General features: G+C 44.9%; 1 protein-coding gene across 1 annotated transcript in view; it reads right to left on the bottom strand.

Moving 5' to 3' along the window:
• The window catches only part of LOC141147561 (uncharacterized), a 33,804-nt gene extending 12,319 nt beyond the window's left edge, over nucleotides 1–21,485 (bottom strand). The window contains exons 1-4 of the mRNA XM_073634785.1: nucleotides 21,375–21,485; nucleotides 18,874–19,034; nucleotides 2,875–2,977; nucleotides 1,126–1,236 (exon numbers count right to left, since the gene is read on the bottom strand). Of these exons, the coding sequence (XP_073490886.1) occupies nucleotides 1,126–1,236; nucleotides 2,875–2,977; nucleotides 18,874–19,034; nucleotides 21,375–21,485 (486 nt within the window). The remainder of the gene's footprint in view (nucleotides 1–1,125; nucleotides 1,237–2,874; nucleotides 2,978–18,873; nucleotides 19,035–21,374) is intronic.
• Nucleotides 21,486–26,307: the final 4,822 nt, after the last annotated feature.

Below are 26,307 nucleotides of genomic sequence, written 5' to 3'. Positions count from 1 at the left end.
ACCGCGCAATTGTCAGTTAAAGCAACACAGTGCCGCATTGCAAAAAAAAAAAATGGCCCGGGCAGGAAGGGGGTAAATTCTTCTGGGGCTGAAGTGGTTAAATACCACCAAATGAAAGCTCTATTTGTGTGAAAAAAAAAAAGATAAAAAGTTTGTTTGGGTACAGTGTAGTATGACTGAGTACGGTAATTGACAAGTGTGACAGCGCCGAAAGCTGAAAATTGGTCTGGGCAGGAAGGGGGTAGAAGTGCCCTGTGTCTCCCTGTATTGAAGTGGTTAAACACTGACTGGGGCTCCTTTCTTGGAGTTGGCTGTTAAGCATTAATGGGGTTGATTTACTAAAGGCAAACAGTCAGTGCAATTTGCAAGTGCAGTTTCTGCAGAGTTTAGTAAAAGAGGTGAAGCTTCACTTTGCAAAGATTACCCAATCACACGGAAAGAAAAACAAAAGTTTTTGCTTGCACATGATTGGATGATAGAAGTCAGCAGAGCTTCCCCTCCATTTACTGAGCTCTGGAGCAACTGCACAGTCTATTTGCCTTTAATAAATGAACCCTAATTTGTCTATATATGCACAACTAATTATTTTGCTTAATGCATACTGTGCACTGAGTAATCTATTTGGAGTCAACACTGGACTCTCTAAGTGAGAAATATTTACAAGTACCTCCTGATTAATATTGTATTTAAAGCAAACATCCTAACACAGAATCACTGAAGCTGACCAAAGGTTTTAAAAACCGATCACATAAAGGTAACAACATATATTATATTCATGCTGACGGGCCCCGGAACCCCCAGATTATGTGTATGAGGGCTATCAGCACCCCCCCACCCCCCAGTACAATGCACTGCCACTTTCTGACCAATGGAAGTATTGTACATGGAGTAGGAGGGGCATAGCTCTGACTTTGGAGTCAGTCAGTATTTGCATATTGAGCGTCCCAGACCTGGAAGCCTCCAGAGGGTGCAGCACAGTGAAGAAATGGGAGTTGCAGATGCCCATTTCCAAATTCATAAATCAGACTTATGCCAGGTTTTCTTATCATTCACAAAGACAACAGTGATCTCAGACAAGGCAGTAAGACAAGGGACACTGAAAACACAAAGCTATTCAGTACTTACCTCTGCAAAGACTTGAGTCATCTGTTCTGAGCGGTCCTTGTAGTGGACTTCCATACTGGGGAAGTAGGTGAAGATGGCAAGACAGCCTCCTGGCTTTAAGATCCGATCGACCTGAAATGATAACATCTACATTAATATATCAGCAAAAGTGTGCCCCTTCACTGAACAGGATGAAATACTGATAAGAAAAAAAAAAAAGTATATTCTAGCATATAAAGTTCATTGATTTGGGGAAAATAACACAGGGTATAGAGTGTAGCAGTTCAGTGTATGTAGTGGCGTAGCATGGGGGGAGGGCAAAGGGGACGGTGGCCCCAGGCACAACATTTAGGGGGGACATTCTGCGCCCGCCATCCAGAGTCTCTGTCCACCCTTCTACACTGTCCCGTCCGGTGGCCCGCCTGCTTTCCCCCCACTTGGACTGCACTCTGTGACCGCTGCTCTGTGATGGACGAATGGCAGACATGGGTGCCAACTGCCCTGTGATGTAATTGTCACGTGTGGCCACAGGTTGGGGCTGGCTTGTGAGTGAAGATCGCAGTCGGTGCATGATTTCTACGTCTATGCTGGCATGCTGTGTCTCTCCTCTGCTCTGGATGGGACTCAGGAGACAGAAAGAGGTGTGACATGCTGCCAGCCCAGGGACGTGGACATGGTTGGGGGAGGGGCGAAGAGGTAGGTCAGTGTGGTGGTCAGGCAGGTCAGTGTAGTAATCATAGTAATCAGGCAAGTCAGTACTACTGTACTAGTGGAAGGGACTGCTACAAGTCCATGGGTTGGGGGGGCACAAACAACCCACCCTACGCCACTGAGTGTATGTAATATATAGCACATGTTGCCGGCCCAGGGACTTGGACATGGTTGGGGGGGGGCAAAGAGGGGGGGGCAAAGAGGTAGGTCAGTGTAGTGGTCAGGCAGGTCAGTGTAGTAATCAGGCAAGTCAGTACTACTGTACTAGTGGAAGGGACTGCTACAAGTCCATGGGTTAGGGAGGGGAGCAAACAACCCAACCTATGCCACTGAGTGTATGTAATATATAGCACTTATATAGAGTAGAAATTCAGTGTATGAATACTACTGTGCATAGAGTGCAGCAGTTAAGATAATGCAATGTATAGGACGGTGTATAGAGTGCAGCCCTTAGTTTGCTTGTATGTTCAATGATCCCAACCCATATAATTGCTCACAAGCAACCCATATCCTCCTTCACCTCCTATATACCAGCCGGGTGCTTAAGCCCAGAAGTCCACTCTTGATCCACTGACAGCACACACTGAAAACTCCTGCCAGAAGCCACGGCCCTAAAATGGTACACTCATCATTAAGCCCTGTGATGGGTGAAAAGCGTTAGAGCATGGCTTCCAGCAGAGATTTTCAGTGTGTGCTGTCAATAGATTAAACAGCAGTGGAGCAGAGGCTTTTAGTGTGTGGCCTGTCTTATTGGAGTTTAGTTTGGTGTATGTATTGCGCAGCACAGTAAACAGATTGCAGTGATCCACTGTATGCAATATACAGCCTAAACTGCTATATGTATGCTGTGCCATGTAAGCAAATCACGATACAGAATGTAGCACAAAAAACATAAATTGTACAGCTGTCTGCAGTATTCAACATGCAGCACATTTCTCAGGAGTCCAGATTATGTTAACATGCAGCACAGTGTACAGAATTCAGCAGTCAGGTGTATGTAATGTACATCACATTTTACAAGGTGCAGCAGTTAGAAACAATGAAACTGTTTGTTTTTACCTCTTTTAGAAACTTTTCAATGTTAAACCAATGGGCGGCAATACTCGCTGTTAGTAGATCAACAGAAGCGTCACCAACCGGCACCTCTTCAGCTGGACAGACACTGCAGGAATGATAGGTATAGACTTTTAGTGGCACCATCTGGTTGGCTTGAAAGCCCAACCCTGGGCTCTGTGCTTCTGACTTTTCTGCCTCATCCCTTCCCAGATGACACAAAGGGGTTGGTCTGTTTATAAAGAAATCACTGAAAAATCACCTGTTTACATTAGAATGAATGTGTACCAGGCCAATGCAGCAGCCAGTAAACCACCAACAATGTCACATGTACAGTAGCTGTACAGGAAAACTTCCTCCCTAGTGGTGAGCTGTGTTTATTATACTCTAGAAGGGCCACGTTTATTTTTTTACAAATGTAAACAAAACAGCATGCCCCCCATTCCACAACAATATCCTTTAAGAATACCCACCAATCACCCCAACATCTAAAAATATCCTTTAGGAATACCCAGCAATCACCCCAACAATGTCCTTTAGGAATACCCATCAGTTTATTGCAGCAATATGGCACACTTTGCATGGTAAACTCTTTAGCCAAAAAAGGTCTGTCTATATATAAGGAAAAGAGATGGGCCAAATGTCCCTCTGTTGGGTTCACGGCAGATCTTTCGAACATCGCAAACGTTTGGACCTGAATAGGGAACCCCATTAAAAGCTATAGGACCCAAACTGGAAAAATCAAAAGTGACCATTTTGAAGGCTTATATGGAAGTAAGTGGACGTAACAATGGGTATAGGGGTCCGGGTACTGCCCTGGGGTAATGCATCAATGAAAAAAAAAATAAAAAACAAAATAATAATGATGCTTAAAGTGAAACCATCAAAATGAGAAATAAAAAAATTGAATTTTTGTACTCACCGTAAAATCCATTTCTCTGAGTTTGACGGACACAGCGCCTCCTTAATCTTGACCATTGGGTTATATTGCCTCCACAGGAGTAGGACTAGGCAGAACAAAAAACACCTGGCTACGCCCATGGGCTGTCCTCAGTCAGTATATAACCCCCCATCCATGCTCTAGGTATTCAGTTTAGTAGCAAGCAGTAATAAAAGTATCAAAAACTCCATAGAGGGATGGGTGCTGTGTCCGTCGAACTCAAATGGATTTTACGGTGAGTACAAAAATCCTATTTTCTCTTTCGTTCATCGATGGACACAGCGACTCCTTAATCTTGACCATTGGGACGTCCAAAAGCAGTGCCAAAGAAAAAATGAGGGGTGGGCAAAATAACCCAAGGCTAACCACAAGTGCCCCAACCAGGACATAGGAGCCTCATCTGAAATGGAAAAAAAAAAATACTCCTCAAGAGGGAACACCACTCTTAAACAGCAGCCTGCAAAACCTTGTGGCCAAAAGAAGCATCCACAGATGCCACAAAATAGAATTTAGTGAAGGTATGCACTAATGACCAAGTGGCCGCCTTGCAAACCTGTGATATTGACGCTTGACGGAAGGCCCAAGAAGTAGTAAGCACCCGAGTAGAATGCGCCATGACAGGGAAAGGAGGAACCCAACCCTTAATAGAATAGGCCTGAGTCACAGTCTGTCTGATCCATCTGGAGATGGTAGCTGAAGAAGCAGCCAGCCTTGGTCCCTGTGTAATCAAAAAAAGTGAGTCTGACCCTCAGTGGCTGCCAGATACACCCGAATCACGCGAACCACATCCAAGGTATGCAAAGCAAATTCCTTGGGATGAGCCAGCTTGGGACACAAGGACGGCCACACAATGTCCTTATTCAAATGTAAGTCAGAGAACCTTGGGCAGAAATAATGGACAGAGACAAAGAACCACTTTATCCCTATGGAGTACCAAATGGAGACAACGACAGGATAATGCTGCCAACTTCGAAACCCTGCGGGCCAAGGTAATAGCCACCAAGAAAGCAACCTTCTAGGACAACGTAGGTAAGGGAATCTCCCGAATATTTTCAAATGGAGGTTTCTGGAGAACCGACAGCACCAAGTTTAAATCCCATGGCGGCAAAAGAGACCATACAGGTGGAGCCACATGCTGGACTCCTTGAATAGGGACTCCTAGGGATCGCTGAAAGAAGACTACTAAGGTAGACACCTGGCCCTTGATAGTGATCAAAGCCAACTTCTGCTCAATGCCCTGTTGAAGAAGAGCTAAGATCCGAGCCACAGAAAATGATAGAGGATGAATGCAATCGACTCACACCAAGTAATGTACGCTTTCCAGGTACAATGGCATCTCTTAATAGAGGTCGACTTCCTCACCTTCACCATAGTAGGGATCACTGATCCCGACAGACCTCTATCTCTCAGTACCTGGATTTCAATGGCTAGGTCATTAAAACCAGTTACTGTAAAGCAGGATGGAAGCTCACGAAGGAGGTCCATGAATCTGGAAACCAGCGAAGATGTCCCCCCACCGCAGCAATGGGTGAGGGCAGACCTTCATGTCAGTGTCTTGTCAGTGGATCCGGAGAAGCCTGCTCTAGACCTACCAGACCAAGATTGCTTGGAACTTCCCGTGGAAGACTTGAGAGATCAGTTTCATTTATCTGCAGTCCCGGGAGCCCAGAAGAATTTATGGGCTGATAAGGAAGGCCCCCAATCTGCTACAAGGCTCCTTCCCTTTCCTAGATTGAGGCAGGAATGTACTCTTTCACTCGTGACACCCTTAATGATGTCAACCAGGGTAGCCCCAAATAGGCAGTCGCCTTGAAAGGGCAGATCAACGAGAGCTTTTTTAGAGGCTTGGTCTGCCGACCAATGCTTAAGCCACAGCATACGTCTAATTACCGCTGCCAAAACAGAAAGCTTGGACAGCACAGGAGCTGCATCCAAGACTGCATCACAAATATACTGCAGCCCATGGACCGACTGGTCCACTAAATAAACATAAGCAGCGGGAACCTGCTCACTACCCAGATCCTGGCGCAAAAGCTTGGCCCAATCAGTTAGGGTCTGCGACACTAGGGCTGAGGCCAAGCCTGGACACAATGCCGACCCAGCCATAGTAAACATGCTGCCTGCCACAGCCTCCGCTTTCCTGTCAGCCGGGTCCTTAAAGGACGGGGATTCCTCTACTGGGATCATGTTTGCTTTATTCAACCTGGAAACAGGAGGGTTCACCACTGGTGGGGTAATCCACTTTTTTAAAAGTGATTGTTCAAAGGGGTAGCATACTGAGAAACGTTTGGGGACCACAAAGGGTGACTTAAGTTTACCTATAAGAAATGGGAATAACCAATCAAAATAAGGCAGATAAGGAAATGCCCTTGGTGTGCGAGGTGACTTATGCGTACCAAAGGACACAGCCACATCTGTGGCCCTGTCAGTCGCGTTACTCAATCTTTAGAGTCTCCCGCACTGCAGTAACAAGTGCATCCACCAGCGCCTTTTCACTCACTGCTGAGACTGCAGAGGACTCATCCTCACTATCAAATGGGTCAGGGGGCGAGATAATAAACCTCCCTGGACTGGCCATGTCCCTGGTGGCATCAGGCTCAGAATCAGATGAGACAGACTGAGCAGGGAAAGGTGGGTCTTTGCCCACATGCTATTTCCACCCGGGATACCAATGACTCAAGGACAGCCGTCTTTTTCAAAGGTCTTTTTCAAAGGTCTTTGAAAAAGTTACGTGTCTAGTGATGAAACCAGTCGGGAGGAGCCAGTGACGAGCAGTGCTGTGTGTGCACTGTTGGCGTGTGAGGAGATCCCAGCTGTTAGCTGTATGCAACTGACCTTACCATATGCGATTTATTCTGCTGAAAAGTGTGAGTGAAGTTTACCATTAGTTTATAGGGAATATATATCACACTAACTACCTACGCAATGGTCTCTTTTTTTGTTGTTTCATACCGCGGAAGTTCTTTGAAAGCCAGAAGCCAGCCCATGCTAATGAGCAGCTGAATATATGAGCAAGCCATCTATCACTGGGGATTACTCATTAAAACCTGTCTATATTCATCAATCACCAAAGACGTTATATTTCTTCACATCGGTATGCTGTCCTATTGAGATATCTGTGCGCTGTGGTTCATTACATTAATATATGTCATTTTTCTTTCTTTCTTTTTTATTGTGTTCAATAATTTATTATCTCGCACCAATCAATGGGGGGAGGGGGAAGCCCAGTTTAACCAAGGGACTTTAGGATGGGAGGAGGGATCCTGCAGGCAGGTCCAACCATCCCTGGAGGGTACCCGCATCCACCTCAAACCGCACAAAGGGGAAAGGGGGACTGTACTTACTGATCCATGGTGTGAGTGACCCTTCAGACAGAACTCCTCGCCACCGAAGTGGGGGGCTATTGGCCAAGGGACCACTGCGACTCTGACTAGAGCCTATTCGTATGTGACCTTGCACGATGTTTAACTCCCCGGCCAGCCTCTGTCTGGTGAGGCTATGTCACAGCCGAGCTAGCACGTAGCTGCGGTCTGCACATGCTTGCTGGCTGGACTGGCGAGACCATTGGATCTAGGTTATCCAGCCCGTCACCCAGCCCGGCAGTTGATTGCAGATCTTCCAGGAGAAAATACATGGAAGAAAGAGAAAGTAAAATTTGCTAAGACCAAAAGATCCCAGCAAGGAGCTAGGTCCTGACTAGACAGAATAAAAAAAAATGAATACCTAGAGCAGGGAGGGGGTTATATACTGACTGAGGACAGCCCATAGGCGTAGCCAGGTGTTTTTTGTTCTGCCTAGTACTACTCCTGCAGAGGCGATATAACCCAATGGTCAAGATTAAGGAGGATCTGTGTCCGAATGAAAGAAAAACTAAAAACTCCTTTAAATATGGTGCCTGGGGGGGGGTCCCCTTAGTCTGTCTGTAATGTGTCACGTCTGTACCGTGTATAGAGCCTGCTGCAGCATGATAATTTATGAAGCCAAAAAAATGACTTTCCATTCAAGCTTTTTTTTTTTATATATAAACAACGGCTCGGGGAGCCAGTCTGTATGATGGAGGCCACAATTTAGTGCACTTGGAACAGGATTAAAACATTTTTTGGATAAAAATTCTGGTGTCTTTCGCAGACTTTGGATAGAAGTAACAAGTGCAGAAAAAATTGGTCTTTGGGTGTCAGTGGTGCCTTCACACTGTAACCCTATCAAGGTACTCTTGATGAAAGCAAGAATTGGACTTGCTGTGAAAAAATTGCAATGATATGCACCTGTTAAACAGGTGTGGAAAACAGGACCTTGGGTGTTTTTGCCCATGAAACCTACTCCAAAGAAAATTCTTCTAGATGAAAAACACCCACAAAGCTAGGCAGCCTAGACAGTCTTTCAGAGATTCTAGATCCAAAAACCACTTAATCAGCGACATCAGCATCAGGGGCTTGATAGTTGCTGCTAATCTAAGACTGATTCATTTTGATAAATGTCAGCTGGTCCACAGAGTCTGGACAGACACGCTCTCAATTTGTCACTAAACCTCTGGCAGCACTGAATGCCCATTTGGAAAGCACGCTGGAAGCAGGGCAGTCCAGCAGCTCTATTGCATACTGGGAAAGTTCTGGCCAGTGGTCTATTCTCATGTAACCCAGTGGATCATTAACTGGAAAGCTCTCCATAATTGGTTTTCACCCCTAGATAATCTCTCACCATATGATGAAGATGCTGCTGATGGGATGTGGAAGACAACAGCCCTGGGTGCCGAGGACTAAAAAAAATTTTGAAAGGCATCACTGAGGTGGCCCCCTTCTCCGCTGCTCCTCTCTTGACCAACAGAAGCCTCAAAAGGACGTTTTCCATGAGACTAACCTACCAGAGTCAGGAAAGGCGTTACATAAACTCTTCTTTAAGATGTCCAAGAGATTTAATCTGCTCTCTGTGGGGACGGAATGAGTTTTGAGTAGGTTTCCAACGAGTGGAAATTTTGGTGCCGAAACCGAAAATGCAGGGATGCACTTTGCCGAAAGCCAAAAATTACAGTTTTTATATTTATATATAAATTGTATTATATTCGACTTAAATTATTATCATCAATTTAAGTTAATATGAATTTATTGTTGGTCATTATTGGCACCTTTAGTGCAAGAAAGGTCAATAAAAATGCAGTCTGCAGTCTCTAACCATCTCTTGTATCATGTCTGCAATCTCTTACTTAAACTGCTAATAGTTTTAGCAAAATTTCCATTCGGTGCACCTCTAGCAGACATGATACAAGAGATCAATGCAGCCTCACCAGTGCCTGTCAGATGCAGTCCCGCCAGTCAGATGCAGCCCCAGCAGATGCAGCCTCGCCAATCAGATGCAGCCTGCCTGCGCCCATCAGATGCATCCTACCAGTCAGATACAGCCTCCCAGTGCCCAAATCAGAGCGGCGATCTCCTGCTGTGTCACAGAGCTGGATTTCAATTTTCCGGCCGCAGCATCAATGTTCCACCATTGGATCAGTGTGCTGTTGTCAGGAACCATGAATCAGAGTGAGACAGAAGTGCAGTAAAAATCACACTATTTAATAAAATGGTAAAAAGGTACAGTATAAACAGAGCAAACATAGTCAAAACATAGCCAGAGTTTGGTAACCAGGACGGGTAGTCAGAACATGCCAGAGAAACAGGAGTCGAGAGATCAGTGAAAATCGTGTGCAGCAAACAGGATCAGGAACCAGAAGGGAAGCTAGAAAAGCAAAAAAGTCTCACAGGAAAACACAACAGAGAGAGTCCAGATATGTTGACCAAGGCAAAGGCACAGAAGATCTGATCCAAGGAGTTTATATAACCAGCAGCTCTAGCTGATGGAAATGAAGACCAGGTGAGTCACTGTGGAAGGAAGAGTCTGTGGCAATTAACCGACAGTTGAGCACAGAGCTCTGAGAAGGAAGGGCTGGACCCTAGCCCTGACAGCTGTCTATCACAGGTGGTGGAACATTGTTACTGCGGCCGCCCGGACAATTCAGCTCTGTGACACGGAGATTGCAGCTCTGTGAGGAGAGGAGGGGGAGGCTTGCCAGGATGACACCCCTGCAATGGGCGGCACCCGGGGGGGACCCCGTCCCCTTTTCAGCTCCATTATTGGCATTTTTCGACTTTCGGCCAATGTCGAAAACAGTTTGACCAATAATTTTCGCAGGCCGAAATTTTGGTGCACCACTAGTTGAGACTTTCCCCTTGTAACAGTGGTCAAGGAGGGTTGCCACCCAATAGTGATCCTTCTCCTTGATGTCACGTACTTAGGTCCTTTCGCAGGCTTTGAAGAATGAGGGAGCCCATGCACCGCAAGTTTCCAGACGCATGAGAAGCAGACTCCTCGGGGTCACTCAGGATTACAGTATCTGGAACTGACTCCTCCCAGCCACGTACTACTCCAAAGGGTTCTGGGGATGGAAAAAGATCTGTTAAGGATTGACGTATGTCTTGCTCTGCTTCAATGCCTCCAAAGCTGCCAGAATCTTCCTCCTCCCTCTCCTCGTGTGTTCTGTGGCATAGGAAGAATGGTGTCTGCATAAAGTAGGCCTTGAGAGGAAAGGAAGTCCTCCTCTTCCTCCTGCTGCCTTGCCTCGTGTGCCCTGTCCATAATACCACGCAGAGTCTGCTCCAGCAGGAACACGGCAGGGATTGTGTCACTGATGCATGCATTGTCACGGCTTACCATCCTTGTGGCCTCCTCAAATGGTGACAGTACAGTGCGTGCATCCTTTATCAGCAGCTATTGGCGTCGGGAAAAAAAAAAAAGCAGAGCTGGCCTTTGCCTGTTGTTGTGCCATACTCACACAGGTACTCGTTGATGGCCCTCTGCTGCATGTACAGCCACTGAAGCATTGCCAGAGTTCCACCTGGTGGGCATGTCACAAATCAGGTGGTTTACTGGCAGGTGGAATTCCCACTGAATTTCAGCCAACCGAGCACTGGCTATGTATGACCGCCTGAAATGGCTATAGACTCTTCTGGCCTGCTTTAGCAGATCTTCCAACCCTGGGTACCTATTAAAAAAATACTGCACCTCCAAATTGAGGACATGTGCCAGGTAAGGCATAGGTGTCAACTTTCTCTGTCTAAGAGCAGACAGGAGGTTTGTGGCTCCAGCCGGCATTGCGTGAGCCACCTCTCGGCCTGTCCCTGCAGAGCTTCCAGAACCTCTGCTCTGGTATGGCTCCTATGCCCTAGACAGACCAGCTGAAGCACTGCATGGCACCTTTCAGCCTGACTCATTGAATAGCCCCTTGAGCTCTTAGGGGTACTTGTAGTTCATGGGACAGTTAAGCAGAGGGCATGGAGGAGGGGGAGGGTAGTGTTAATTTTGTCAATAAAAACTTTTGTCAATGATTTAGTTTGCTTTGCAGCATTTTTACAGTGACAAAAACTAAACGAAAAGTACAGCACATTTTCATCCAGTGACGAAAACTGACGAAAATCAGATCCGTTAACTAACTTCTGTTTTTTCACAGATCTCCACCTACTTCCACAATCCGTTCCTAGCAAGAAAGCGCACTAAGTGAAAGTGAGAGCAGCATTGTTAGTTACAGGCCAGCCAGGCTGAGACCTCCTGATGAGACTACCACGCCAGCAGGCACCAGAGCAAACCAAGTACAGTTGTGGTACTGTACATTACAATTACAGCAGGCCTGAGGCATCCCCTCAGACCACCATCCAGCACTGTGTGCATTACACAGGCCTCCTCTGACCAGTGGCATCCAGGGCACTGTGCATTACAGGCCATCCCTCAGATGACCACCATCCAGCACTGTGCAGCTTTACAGGCCTCCTCTGACCACTGTCCAGAGCACTATGCAGTATGCAGCACAGACCTCCTCAGACCACCATCCAGAGCACTATGCAGTATGCAGCACAGGCCTCCTCAGACCACAGTCCAGAGCACTATGCAGCATTGCAGGCCTCCTCAGCCTGTCCAGAGCACTATGCAGCATTGCAGGGCTCCTCAGACTGTCCAGAGCACTATGCACCATTGCAGGCCTCAGCCTGTCCAAAGCGGCTAAATCTTTGAGTTTGTTCAAATCTTAATACCATAAATAACATATTCATTTACTTTACTCCAGGAGTATGTAGTGAGTTTGGAAGTTCTAGAGAAATGCTTAAATAATGCATTAAAATTTAACTAAACACATTTGATTTTAGTTGATTAACCCTTTCATGCCTAAGCCTATTTCTGAAATTTGGTGTTTACAAGTTAAAATCCATATTTTTTGCTAGAAAATTACTTACTTAGAACCCCCAAACATTATATATCATTTTTTAGCAGAGAATCTAGAGCATAAAATGGCGATTGTTGCAATTCTTTATGTCACACGGTATTTGTGCAGCAGTGTTTTAAACGCAACTTTTTGGGACACTTTCATAAATTTAAAAAAACTAAACAGTAAAGTTAGCCCAATTTTTTTTCTATAGTGTGAAAGATGATGTTACGCTGAGTAAATAGATACCAAACATGTCACGCTTTCTAATTGCACGCACTCGTGGAATGGTGACAAACTACGGTACCTAAAAATCTCCATAGGCGATGCTTTAAATTTTTTTTAACCAGGTTAGAGTTACAGAGGAGGTCTAGTGCTAGAATTATTGCTCTCGCTCTGATGATCACAGCGATACCTCACATGTGTGATTTAAACACTGTTTACATATGCGGGCGCGACTTCCGTATGCGTTTTCTTTGCTGCGCAAGCTCGCAGGGACAGGGGCGTTTTAAAACTTTTTTTTCTTATTTATGTTATTTATTTTTGTATTATTAAATTGTGTTTTAAAAACAAAAAAAAATTGATCACTTTTGTTGCTGTCACATCCACTCTTTATGGAGGGATCGGGGGTCTAAAAGACCTCCAATTCCTCCTTTGCACTTCAAAGAAAACGGCGATTCTGAATACTGTATATATTTTTTTAAATCCGGTGCCATTGGCAGCCGAGTAAACCAGAAGTGACGTTGTGACGTTGCTTCAGTGTTTACATTCAGAAGACTGGAACAAAGATGTTTACGGCTTTGTTCCAGTCTGTGGCTAGACGCCGGAAGTGCCGGATCGCGGATCGGGTCTCCAAGCGGGACGGAAGGCCCAGTCAGAGCGGCGGGAGGGGGGATGTCCCCTCCGGCTCCTCCGGGATAACAATCGAGCAGCTTTTAGCCACATCGGTTGTTATCCCTGGAAACCCAATCGCCCGCTCTAAAAGATGATACCGGGATGATGTCTGCAGCTGCGGGCATCATCCCGGTATAACCTCCAAAACCCGAGGCCGCAAATATGCGTACGCTCGGCGCGAAGGGGTTTTAAAATACTATGACTAAAAATGGGACTAAAACTAAAATACAATTTTGTCCCAAGACTAAAACTAAATCGAAATTTGCTGCCAAAACTAACACTGGGAGGGGGTGGATCAGACAAATCCCGCATCATCACTGCTAGCTGTATGGAGACATGGCAGCACAACAAGCTGCAGCACTGAGCCCTGTCCTGCATCTTTCCAAGTTGCAAGCAGAGATACCCAGTGTGCTGTGAACGAAATATATCATCCATGACCATGCTTGCTGGACCACATGTCAGCAGTAACATGGACCTTGCTGTTGACTGCCTTTCCAACAATGCCACAACATTGCCTTCCACGTGATGGTAGAGAGCTGGAATAGCCTTACGTGAAAAAGAAATATCAACTGGGAAACTGCCTTTGTGGTACAGCACATTCTGCAAATTCACAGAAGGGGGCAGAATCCACCAGACAGAAAGGCAGGAGTTGTAAAGCCAGCAGCTTTGAAAAGTTTGAATTTAGACGCTGGGCGTGTGGGTGGCAGTGACTATTTTTTTTCGCTGCAGCAGACGGGGCAGAGAAATTTGCCTGCTGTAGTCTACAGCTGGTGGTGTGTTACTGGCAGACGTGCTGCAAGGACCCGGGACACCCTGAGCTATACCATCATTCCTGTCAGTCGAGGCTGCCGTGAGGTCATGTGGTATAGCGGGAGTAGACCAGAAAGGTGAGGAGGAGCAGAATTGCATACCTTGTGTGGCTTTCAGGTGCTCGTGCCAATGGCTGAGTGGTGGGAGGTTAAATCCCTTGTCAAGCATGTGGTACCCAAATGGGTGTTGTTTTTGCCACACTCAATGTGCTTGAGGCAAAGTTTGCAAATTGCAACAGTGCAATCCACTTCACCTGTGCTAAAAAAAAGGCCCAAACATCTAAGCTGTGGGAAGTGGGTCGGGAGAAGGGACGGGCCAAACTACCCCCTTGTTCGGTTCGCAGCAGAACTTTCGAACATCACGAAAGTTTGGAACCGAATTGTAGTCTATGGGGCCCGAATGTGAAAGAAGTGCCCATTTTGAAGGCTTATATTCAAGTAATTGGCCATACAATGGTTATGGGAGTCTGGGTACTGCCATGGGGGACATGCAAAGATGAAAAAAAAAAAAACAATTTGTTTTTAAATGAGCAGTGAATTATTGATGCTTAAAGTGAAAGCATAAAAATGAAAAAAGTCCTTTCAATATAGTACCTGGGGGCAGAGGTGGCTCTCTAATTAGATAAATTAGGCAGGCTGCCTAAGGCCTCGCACTCAGATGGGCCTTGCGGCCGCCCAATTTGCCTGTGCTTGATCACTATTGCAGACTGACAAACTGGCTCCAGGTGCCATCTGTAAAAAGCATGCAGGCAGCCATAGGGCACATCGGGCAGGCCGCAAGTCCCTGCGGGACCCTAAAGCAGCTGAGCTGCTCCTTTAGCCTGCGCCGCTCACCTGGCCTCTCCACGTCTGGCCAGCTGCCTATTTGGGTCAAGAGTCAGGCCAGGCGGCGGTAACTATCCAGCTGCCCTATGACTGTCTGAAGGAAAAAGGATGAGCTCCGGTGGATGGATCCCATCCCAGTGCCTGCTGCAGCCTGGCCAACCGCCCAGAGTGAGTGAGTGCCAGGCCGTGCAGTCCTCCTGTGTGCCTGGATAGGAGGAGCAGCGGGGACAGCTGAATATGGAGGAATTGATCTTCTTCTGCGGGCGTTCATTGGCTGCAGAAAGAATATGAAAAGATCAATTCCCTCATATGCAGCTGTCCCTGCCGCCCCTCCCATCCAACTTTTTACTGCCCCCCTGCTCCCTGGTGCCTCCCAGTTCTCCCTGCCCACCCCCTGCTCCCTGGCTCCCCTCAGTGCTCTCTGGTCCCCCGTGCTCCTTGGCTCCCCCACTGTGCTGTCCAGTCCCCCCCACTGCTACCCAGCTCCCCCCAGTGCTCTGTGCTCCCCCACAGTGCTCTCTGGTCCCCTCTGTGCTCCCTGGCTCCCCCATGCTCCCCCACTGTGCTGTCCAGTCCCCCCACTGCTCCCCAGCTCCCCCCCAGTGCTCTGTGCTCCCTGGCTTCCCACAGTGCTCTCTGGTCCCCTCTGTGCTCCCTGGCTCCCCCCATGCTCTCCCCCCACTGTGCTGTCCAGTTCCCCCCCACAGTGCTCTTTGGTCCTCTCTGGCTCCCCCCATACTCTCACCCAGTGCTCTGACCCCCTGTGCTCCATTGCTCCCCTCAAAGCTCTCTGCTCCCTAGCCCCTCCCAGTTCTACCTGCCCCCCCCAGTGCTGTCCAGTCCCTCCCCCATGGTGCTCTCCAGCTTCCCCCCACTTTTCTCCCTGGCTCCTTCCCAGGCTGGAGAGCAGGGAAGGGAACGCTATCATGAGCTGCTCAGTCTATTTTTTTTTGGCCCAGTCCGGGCAAGGTGAGCAGTGAGGCTGGCAAAGATTGATAGTCCTGAAGATCTCTCTCGCCATTTTACTTGCTTGAATTTTTTAAGCATTATGAGTGGGGCCCTCATGTCTAAATTTTGCCTAAGGCCTCGCAAAGCCTAGAGCCGCCTCTGCTGTGGGGTCCCCTTAGCCTACCTGCAAAGTGGCACATCTGTACTGTGTATAGAAGCTACTGCAGCAATAATTGCATTTATAAAGCCAAAAAACAAACACATTTTCTCTCCAAGCTTTCTTTATTTTGTAAGCAATGGCTCGGGGAACAAGTCTGTATGATGGGACCAAAATGTAGTGCACTGGGAACAAGATTAGAGATTTTTTTTGGATAAATTCTGGTGTCTCTTCCACAGACTTTGGATAGAAGTAACGTGTGGGGAAAAATTGGGCGTTCTATTATCGTTAACAAAACCTCCAGCAGCACTGAATGCCCTTTGGGAAAGCAGGCTGGATGCAGGGCAGCCCAGTTGCATACTGGGCAAGTTGTCTATTATCATGACCCAGTAAGTCAGTGGATTGTTGACCGGAAAGCTCTCCATCCCTGTTTTTATCACTAGATAATCATCCACCATGTGATGCAAATGCTACCAATGGGATGTTGAAGCCAACAGCCCTGGACAGCGAGGACTAAAAAAAAAATACATATATATATTGAGAAATGCATCACTTAGACGGCTGCCTAAGTCGGACAAAGCATTTGATAAACTCCTCTTTAAGGTGTCCTCAAGAGATGTCATCTTCTGCACTCTGTGGGGACGGGATGAGTTCTGAGACTTTCCCCTTGTAACGGTGGTCAAAGAGGGTTTCCAAACAAAATGATCCTTCTCCTTTACGCCACATATTCTTGGGTCCGTTAGCAGGCTTTGAAACATGAGGGAGCCCATGCACTGCAAATTTGCAGAGGCATAAGAAGCAGACTCCTCTGGGTCACTCAGGATTATAGTATCTGGAACTGCCTCCTCCCAGCCACGTACTACTCCCAAGGGTTCTGCAGATAGAAAACCATCTCTTACTGTTTGATGTATGTCTTCATCTGCTTCAATGCCTCCAAAACTGGAGGAGGGTGTAGAGCCAACAAATCTCACATCATTACCAGCTGCATGGAGACGTGGGGGCACAACAAGCTGCAGCATTGAGCCCTGTCCTGCATCCTTCCAAGTTGCAAGCAGAGTTACCCAGTGTGCTGTGAACGAAATATATCATCCCTGCCCATGCTTGCTGGACCACGTGTCAGCAGTAATGTGGACTTTGCGGCTGACTGCCTTGCCCAACGATGCCACAACATTGCCTTCCACATGATGGTAGAGAGCTGGAATGGCTTTACGTGAATAGAAATAGCGACTGGGAACCTGCCATTGTGGTACAACACATTTTGGAAATTCACAGAAGGGGGGAGAATCCACCAGATGGAAAGGCAGAAGTTTTACAGCCAGCAGCATTAACAAGCTTGCATTTAGACGCTGGGCATGTGGGCGGCAGTGATTATTTTTTTTCCGCTGCAGCAGATGGGGCAGAGAAATTTGCCGGCTATAGTCTACAGCTGGTCGTGTGCTGCAAGGACTGGGAAACCCTGCACTATACCATCATCCCTGTCAGTGGAGGCTGCTGAGAGATCATGAGGTATAGTGGGGCAGACTGAGGTGAGTAAGGAGTAAGGAGGAGGGAGAGATTTGTGCCCCTTTTGTGTGGCTTTTAGGAGCTCTTGCCAATGAGCGGTGGGAGGTTAAATGCCTTGTCAAGCATGTGGTACCCAAATGGCTGGTGTTTTTATCACGCTTGAAACAAAAGTTTGCAAATAGCAATGTACTAAAAAGACCCAGTCATTTGAGCTGTGGGAAGTGGTCCGGAAGATAACAGCTCCACAATGTGATGGAATAAGGTGGCTGCTCTTTACTCTTCCATGATGACTGCATACTTAGGCTTGTGCCTCACCCTTACTTTCCTCCTCTGCTCTTTTTGGCACCCAAGTCACGTCAGTGACCTCATCATCATCTTTATCCTCATTACCACTGGAGACAACTTGGCAATACACTGCAGCTGGGGGAACATGAATGCAAATTTGTGTACCAGTGTTCTTCTCTCTGTAGGCCCATGTTCCTGCCTTCAACCTCACAACCAACATCTGAATCAAGTAATGGCTGTGCATCATCAAGGAGCAAGTGACTGATGTTGTGTTCAAATAACTCAGCTGACTTCTCCATGCCTTATGCTGGGGCTATGGCAGGAATAGCTGTGGACAAGGAGGCAGGTTTAGCCACTCCGGCAGCCTCAGTGGACCACCCACTAGTCTCTGCTTGGGTGAATAAGGATGAGGAGTATGAGGATGGTTTAGTAAGTCAGTCCACCACCTCCACCGCATGCTGTGGCTAGATGGCATGGGCTACATCACTAAACAGAGGAAATGAAGCCCTGCCTGAGGACTGACCACGTCCACCTTTGCCTGTGAACACATATGCTGCTGGCCCCCCTCAATGCCATGGGAACATTTGCCTCTCCTTGTTGGCTTCCCAGACATGATGGGGGCACTTATTAACAAAATGTAATAAAGATGTGGAAATGTGTACGTGGATGCACTTTAATCAATGTAAAATGGTTTTGATGCACTTTAACTTGAGTACTCACTACACAGACACACTCCACTGACACTCCAATATACTGCAGTAAAACTGCACTGACGCTCTGCGATATACTGCATTAAACATGCAGTAATGCACTGCAGGAAACCTGCTCTGACAAAATAAACTGACACTAAAGTAAAAATGAATGGTCACACTACACTCACACTGAACTATCACTTGATTCACACTAAACTGATATTCTACACTGACAATAGAAGCACAATAGCACATTAACTCTCGTAGCACTGAACAGAGCCCTGTTCTATCTTTCTCCATGCCAATATCACACTACAAATGGCCGCTATGGGGAGAATATTTTTTATAGTGTGGGGCCGGACTAAGAACAATGAGCCATGATTGGATGGAGTCATTACTTTCTCCAGTCATGGCTCTGACCGTGCTCTGTGCCCTGATTGGGCAAAGCTTTAATTGATTCAGCCAATCAGGGCTTCCAATGCACTGTGTAGTGCGTTGTGGTCAATTGGTAGGCCGAACAAACAGGCAAACGACCCGCGATAATCCGAGTGTTCTTCAAACGGGCGAACAGCCATTGTTCGGTCTGAAATCATGCTGGGGCCAAACCGTCTGCCCAACTTTAATCAGGAAAGGGGCTACTTGGTTAGATGTGCTCCCCCAGGCCAAATGTTCCTAGTCCTCCCCTGAACGCAACTAATGAAACACGTTTAGAATGTCCCTACCTGTATGTGACATTGGGTGACCCCGTGGCTTTCTTGGCCTCCTCTATCTGAGCCTCACTGATGTCGATTCCGAGAACTTTCTTGAAGTATGGAGAGAGAATTCTTGTGTTCTGCCCCGTTCCACAGCCAACGTCCACAGCAAATCCATATGATTTGGGAAACTAGGGAGACAGAAACATCTTCAAAATACATCACAATGACACTGGTGTTTTCAGTTTAATCTTTTGCTGTCCACATCATGCATATGTGTGGCTGCAAAGAGGGTGGGCTTTAAAGCCCTTACATCACACATAAGAGTCCATGGAAAGCCAAGATTTCTGTGCTGAGAGCACGCTCACTGCATGCCCCCAGCACAGTCATAGCCACAGCATAGCCAGCTCTCCGTCTCTAATCCCAATCAGAAGGTGGTGGGACAGGCTTCCAATCATGTGTCCATTTGGAGAGCCAATCACAGTGGTCATGTGATTAAGAACTCTGTTCTGCCCTCCTCGGCATAAAGACCCATTTAAAGGGATGCCGACGCTGGGTGGGAAGGGGTTACATTTATAATAACATAACAATGATAGTTTATTTGGTTGAAAATTGCCATCCTCCACCTCACTCCCCACTTTACCAGAATTGTTTTTTTTTTTTTTTTTCCTGGGAGCGGGTGCCATTTTCTGACAGGCCTAGGTGAGAACTATGCAACTTTGCATCACACGTCCCAGGAGGCCGCGGGAACGGTTTTAAAGCACCACACAATCTTTCACATGCGCAGTGGGGAACCGGCTGTGATTTCCTGAGAAAAAGTCAGTCAGCTCCCAGCTTCAAGTTGGTGGCACCAAGGTCTGGCAACTGAGAACTGGCTGTGGGAGGAAAGTGCTGGACTCCAGGGACTGGTATGTATCTTAGCCGTGCTACACACAAAACAAAAAACAACAAAACCCAACAACACACACACACACACATACCCATCATTAAATAACACTGCTCAGTTGGGAATATACAAATTAACATTGTTACTTTTAGATCCTTCGGTTCATTCATCTGCAAATCAAAGCAATAAAACTTTAATCTGTAGATGATGTCAGTTAAAGCAATCTGACAGGTAAAAATAAAATGTTCCTTTGTTTACTCTAATTAGCCCTCATTAACTTTCCTCTCCTTTCATCAACTATTTTCCTTCTGACTTTTGTTTATTTTATTAAAAAGACTCAGCCCTTTTATTACATTTTTGCTTACAAGTTAAAGATCAGTATTTGTTTACTAGACAATTACCTATAACCCCAAAACAGATTTTTTTTTTTTTTAGCAGAGACCCTAGAGAAAAAAAAAAAGAAATGGCGATGGTTGCAATAATTTATGGGGGAAAAAAATAAATTATATTATATTATCATATATATATATATATATATATATATATATATATATATATATATATATATATATACACACTGAAGCTTCCTCCGGGGGCACTCAGCAGGAGGGAGGGGCCAGGAATATCAGTGAGTGACAGAAGAGGAGGATCAGGGCTCTGTGCAAAACCACTTTATTGAAAGCACATGTCAATATAAAGTCATCTGAAGATAAATGAAACAGATCAGATAGAAAAGTCACAGGTTACTTTCTATCTCCTCTGATCAATGTTTATAAACAATATTACTTTGTATCTTTCTATACTGTGGTCCATTTTTTTACAGCATCATCTATTACAGCATCTGTATTTACACAGTAACTAATTTTCACAGCTAGGAATTTTGGGCAAGTGCAAGAGGAGGAATAGAAGGACAGGATATACTAGAGTATGTTTCAATGAAGTTATTTTATTTATTTCTTTTTTTTGGTGTGTGTAGCACAATAAGGCATCTATTTATTAAACAATCATTGGTTGAATGTCAAACACATTAGTGCAATTTTGCTGTAATTTCTCCATATACAGTAATCCCTGTGATAGTTAGCACCATCTAGTGGCCAAAATGTTGTATATTTTCTCATTGTGGTATTTCAGAAAGTTTTACTACATGTTAGCCACTAGATGGAGCTGATGATCATAGGGATTGATCTATTAGAGAAATTATAGCCACAATTTGTGTGACGTGTACAATTGTGTGTGACATTCATCCAAAGAATGTTTCATAAATAGATCCCCCAGTGTCCACAGCTATTTAGGAAATATTTGAAAAGATTGTTATTTAGGAAAATTAAAAAAAAAAAATTTTTGGAAGAGTTAGACCCTCTGTCATGTTCTTACATTTTTATTTGCATCCTGGTGGCACCGATAATTGGGACAGGAAGTTGGGGGGGGGGAATCTCCCTATTGGGTCACAGACAGCAGTAAGAACCTGACAGCACCCTTCCCTGATCTGTCTAATAGAAAAAAAAAGTGTTGGCTGGACAACCCCTTTAAAAAAATAAATAACTTGAGTGACTCTGCTAATCTAAGAAAAGTAGTTCAGTTTTAAATTTTACATGTGACCTATTGTTTTTAGCTGGGCGTATACCAGACAGAAGCCGTCACTCACCCTTTCATCCACGTAACTGAAGATAAGGTCTGTTATTTCTTGTGATGGCTCAAATCTGTATTTCTGATAATATGATGCATGCTCCTTTCCTTCAAACTGCCGTGTCAACATTTTGGACTCAGATTATCACCTATAATGATAAAACAGAAGAAATATATTTTCAAAAAAAAAAAGGGGACCTTCTGGGGGTTAGAGGGTTCCTTTTTTTCTTTGCAGATACATCTTTCCTATACAGGTTAAAGTGACAGTGTAAGTGTCTCTTCAAAGTGGACCTGTACCAAACGTCAATCAATCAGACTGAAAATACGATGAAAAAAAAAAATATATATATATATATATATATATATAGAGAGAGAAAGAGAGAGAGAGAGAGAGAGAGAGAGAAAGAGAGCGCCCACCACCTTTAGGTGGGTGCTAGTTAGTTAGGAGTAGTGTTAGGTAAAGTTGCCAGTGTTTTGCCCTGTTGGTTTAAGCCTGGTTGGGAGAAATGACAGAATAGAAAGGGGAGGTGTGACCACCTGTATTCTGTTTGATTGATGCCCTGTTCTTCCAGTGAGAGGTTCTGGAGGGAAGGTGGGTTAGACACAGGATGCAGTTAGTTTGTGTAGGTCACTCTGGACCATTCGTTAATTTGAATGGGCAGGGGCTATCAGGCCAATATAAACTAAGGGTCACATGCTCCTGGGAAGGTGGGGAGCTGGAGAGATCTGGTTGGGAGGTAGGTATAGGACTGTTTCCTGGTCTGTGGATTCCTTTCCACAACTGGGGACAGTTGTGATTTCAGGAGGGGGTGTATATAGCTCCCACCACCTTTAGGTGGGTGCTCGTTAGTTAGTTAGAAGTAGTATTAGGTAAAGTTGCCAGTGTTTTGCCCTGTTGGTTTAAGCCTGGTTGGGTTAAATTGGTTGGGAGAAATGACAGAATAGAAAGGGGAGGTGTGACCACCTGTATTCTGTTTGATTGATGCCCTGTTCTTCCAGTGAGAGGTTCTGGAGGGAAGGTGGGTTGGACACAGGATACAGTTAGTTTGTGTAGGTCACCCTGGACCAATCACTAATTTGAATGGGCAGGGGCTATCAGGCCAATATAAACTAAGGGTCACATGCTCCTGGGGAGGTGGGGAGCTGGAGAGATCTGGTTGGAGATTGGATTTTGATCCAGGGAAGCAGCAACAATTTGACCCTCAGGGGTCCAGGCTTGAAGGCCTGGGAGTGTAATGCTCTCAGTGCTGGATAGCACCAGATCTTGAACCTGAAGGCCTGAGGGTTCAGAGACCTCAGCGCTGGATGGTTCATCCACAAAAGTCACCTAAAGAAACTCCTGGAGTAATGTATAAGACGTCCCTGGCTGGGATGGTTCTGAACATGCGGAGCAGGAAGCGGCTGCTAAAAGGATGCAGTAGATCAGGGTGTTTCCTGAACTGATCGGGGAGGATTGCAGGAGTCAAGATAGGCAGGTGATGCCTGGCACTTCTAACATCTGAATTCCAAGGTGTTTTTCAGAGAGGCACCTGTCGGTTCATTAAGGGTGAAGGATAGAACTACTTTTAAAGGAACCAAAGATTTAGAGGCAGCTCATACTTCCTGAAGATACTGACTGTAAATATTGCACATTCTTTTCTATCATGCTTAAAGAAAGAGAATAAAGTTTGATGTTCAATTGTTCTGGACTGTCTGCTGATGTTATTCGTGCAGGGGAGGAGAACAGAACGACACTAACAGAAAGGTATGGACCAACAGCAGCTCCCAAGGGAGTAGTGCACTACATATATATATATATATATATACAGTCAGGTCCATAAATATTGGGACATCGACACAATTCTAATTTTGTTGGCTCTATACACCACCACAATGGATTTTAAATGAAATGAACAAGATGTGCTTTGACTGCAGACTTTCAGCTTTAATTTGAGGGTATTTACATCCAAATCAGGTGAACGGTGTAGGAATTACAACAGTTTGTATATGTGCCTTCCACTTTTTAAGGGACCAAAAGTAATGGGACAATTGGCTGCTCAGCTGTTCCATGGTCAGGTGTGTGTTATTCCCTCATCCTATTTACAAGGAGCAGATAAAAGGTCCAGAGTTCATTTCAAGTGTGCTATTTGCATTTGGAATCTGTTGCTGTTAATTCTCAATGTGAGATCCAAAGAGCTGTCACTATCAGTGATACAAACCATTATTAGGCTGAAAAAACAAAACAAACCCATCAGAGATAAACAGGATAGTTACCACCGCTCTAGGTGATCGGGTTCAAGCTTCCCGTCCTCCGCTGTGTGGATGATTGTGAGAGCCCCAGGTGCCGGCAATTGCTATTCCAATGGTATGTATGTGATGGAAAAATCTGGACAGCCGCACTCCGGATTGGAAAAGTGAAAAATAAAATCCTCTTTATTGAAAAAGTAATAACATGATTAAAATCCGTACATGGCTTTGTTGGGATAATGCAGCTTAACCGCTAACGCGTTTCACGCTCCCATAGAGCGCTTACTCATAGCTGGTTTGTACGAAAGTGATCACCACTTATATACACATAATTTATCTACCACATGACTACATATTGATTATCTGATTTAAAACAGCTGATCGTTAGTCTGTGTGGGATGTTTTTGGCATAGATGTGATTGGATGTGCGTCCTATAGTGGAATCACTAATGAAGACATGAATATATAAATGAAATGTATTCATATTGGCAAATGTCAACATATATAAATAATAAAAAATTCTATTCAAGGTTTTTGAAAAACATGTTTGTTATTTTTCAAAACCACAATAATGAGATGGGTGCTGGAATTTGACGTTCAAACGTATAAATTATCATACGGATAGGTGCAAGTATGGGCAAACTATGTGAGCTGGTGGCTGCGGTATAATGTAAACGGTGTATAGGATAAGAATTGGAATTGGGTCTATATGCATGTGATAAAAAGATGTGCATCCAACACCACTATCAGTGTCTACAAGAAAAGACTAAATATGTGTGTATGGTGCATAAATATATGCAAAAATTTTTAACGACATAAAGATAAAAATAATGATGAAAAGCAATTCTTTATATGTGTGTGTATGTGTATATACATGATGATTTCAACTTTCAAAAAACGTGGTGACATATGTGAATTGGAAGCTGGGCAGAAAACTGGCATCCTGTCGCAATAATGCGACCAAAAGTCTCCTGATTTACAGGAGTCTATGTGTGAATAAATGCCTTTGCTTCAATTCCTACATGTGTGAATATTATTCTTTACAACATATAAAGGATTGTGAAACTTATCACTCTCTGATAACCCCGCCACTCCAGCTTCACAAAAGTGCTCATTTAAAACCTTGCATCACTCCGTATGGGATGCATTAATCCCAATCAGGTAACAACATTAACGTTGCTGAACGTCTTTCTTTGAAGCAATCACATCTCTCGATGAGTTGTCTTCAAGTGTATGGGCAGAACTATATGAGGTAGATAAAAATGGGACAAAATGCAGTGTTTATGCACCTGTCTCTATTCTTTCTATACATAGTATAATATTGGCAGTGACCATATGACAGGTTCTTCCAATATATGTGTTTATATCAATAGATAAGTAACAATCTCACTAAACCAATTACTATGTGAAATAAACAACTGGTCTACCTCTTTGAAGACCACAGCTCTTAAATCAACTCAAAACACATGGGAACCTTGCAAAAAAGGTAATGAACCATGTACACATGTGGTAAAAAACATTTGTGCAAAGTTAGGCTAGCCATACACCATACAATTCTCCCGTGCAACTCTGGTCCAGATTCACCAAAACCACACAATAGGAGGCCAAACCCAAACACCCCCAACTTGTATGCAATCAGGCAGGCCCTTCAACCACACAGCCGAAGGCAAATCCAAAGAAAATTGAACAAGAAAATTGCATGGTGCACGGCCAGCCTTAGTGTTATGGTCTACCTGCAGCTACCATCAAACAATAATGTCTAATTAGAAACGAGATTCAAGTGACAGTGAATGCAAAAGATATAGTAAATTGTTTCTTTTAAATGAAAACATATATGCATATCACTAGTCATTTGCTCGTATGGATTGGAGTGTGTGTAGCCCAATAAAATGTATCGGTTACTGGGGATATGTGTAAAAAAGGGAACTGATATATTGATATGTGTCCCTATATGTTTTTTTGCTCCATCATCCACCAAAAAAGGGAATGTGGATGTGTAATCAAGGAAAAAGTTGGGAGGAAAGGGTTACAGATGTATTGCTCGGGGATATAGCTTCAATGTTGTTTTATTCATAGAAATGTGAAACGTCCCACTCAAAGTTTAACCCCCGTGGAATCCTGGTGTCTAACGAGAATATCCAAAGGACTTCTCGTTTGCACAGTAACTGGAATCTGTCACCTCCTCTCACTGGTGTGATGATTTTCTCAATGCCCTGAATAGTTAAACTGGAAGTGTCTTTGTGGTGTGTGTAAACCCAGTGCTTTGATACATTGGTTAAGATCTCTTTCTCAATGTTGTACAGGTGATCATGTAGCCTGTCTCTGAGACGCCGTGTTGTGCGTCCAACATATTGTACCTGGCAACTGGTGCATGTGATAACATATACCACAAATTTGGTGTTACAATTAATAAACACGGGGATCGAGAATTCTTTTTGATTGCTGCATGATTTTATGAGTTGACCCGTTTTAATGTACCTGCAGTAATTACAAGTTTTTATTCCACACTTGAAATTACCTGTGAAATTGAGCCAATTGGATTTTGTTCGGTTGGTTGAGAACAAACTGGGAGACAGTGAACGTCCCAATGTGGGTGCTCTGCGGGATACAACCTTGATCCCTTTAGAAAGGATGTTACTATATATAGGGTCATTATACAAAACAGGAAGGTGTTTCATGATAATTTTCTTGATTGTATTAAATTCAGAGCTGTATGGAGTAGAGAA

This window comes from Aquarana catesbeiana, linkage group LG06 (assembly GCF_042186555.1).
Source record: "Aquarana catesbeiana isolate 2022-GZ linkage group LG06, ASM4218655v1, whole genome shotgun sequence".
Taxonomy (NCBI): Eukaryota; Metazoa; Chordata; class Amphibia; order Anura; family Ranidae; genus Aquarana; species Aquarana catesbeiana.
Note: the sequence above shows the minus strand (reverse complement) of the source record. Positions and strands in the feature narration are given on the sequence as shown.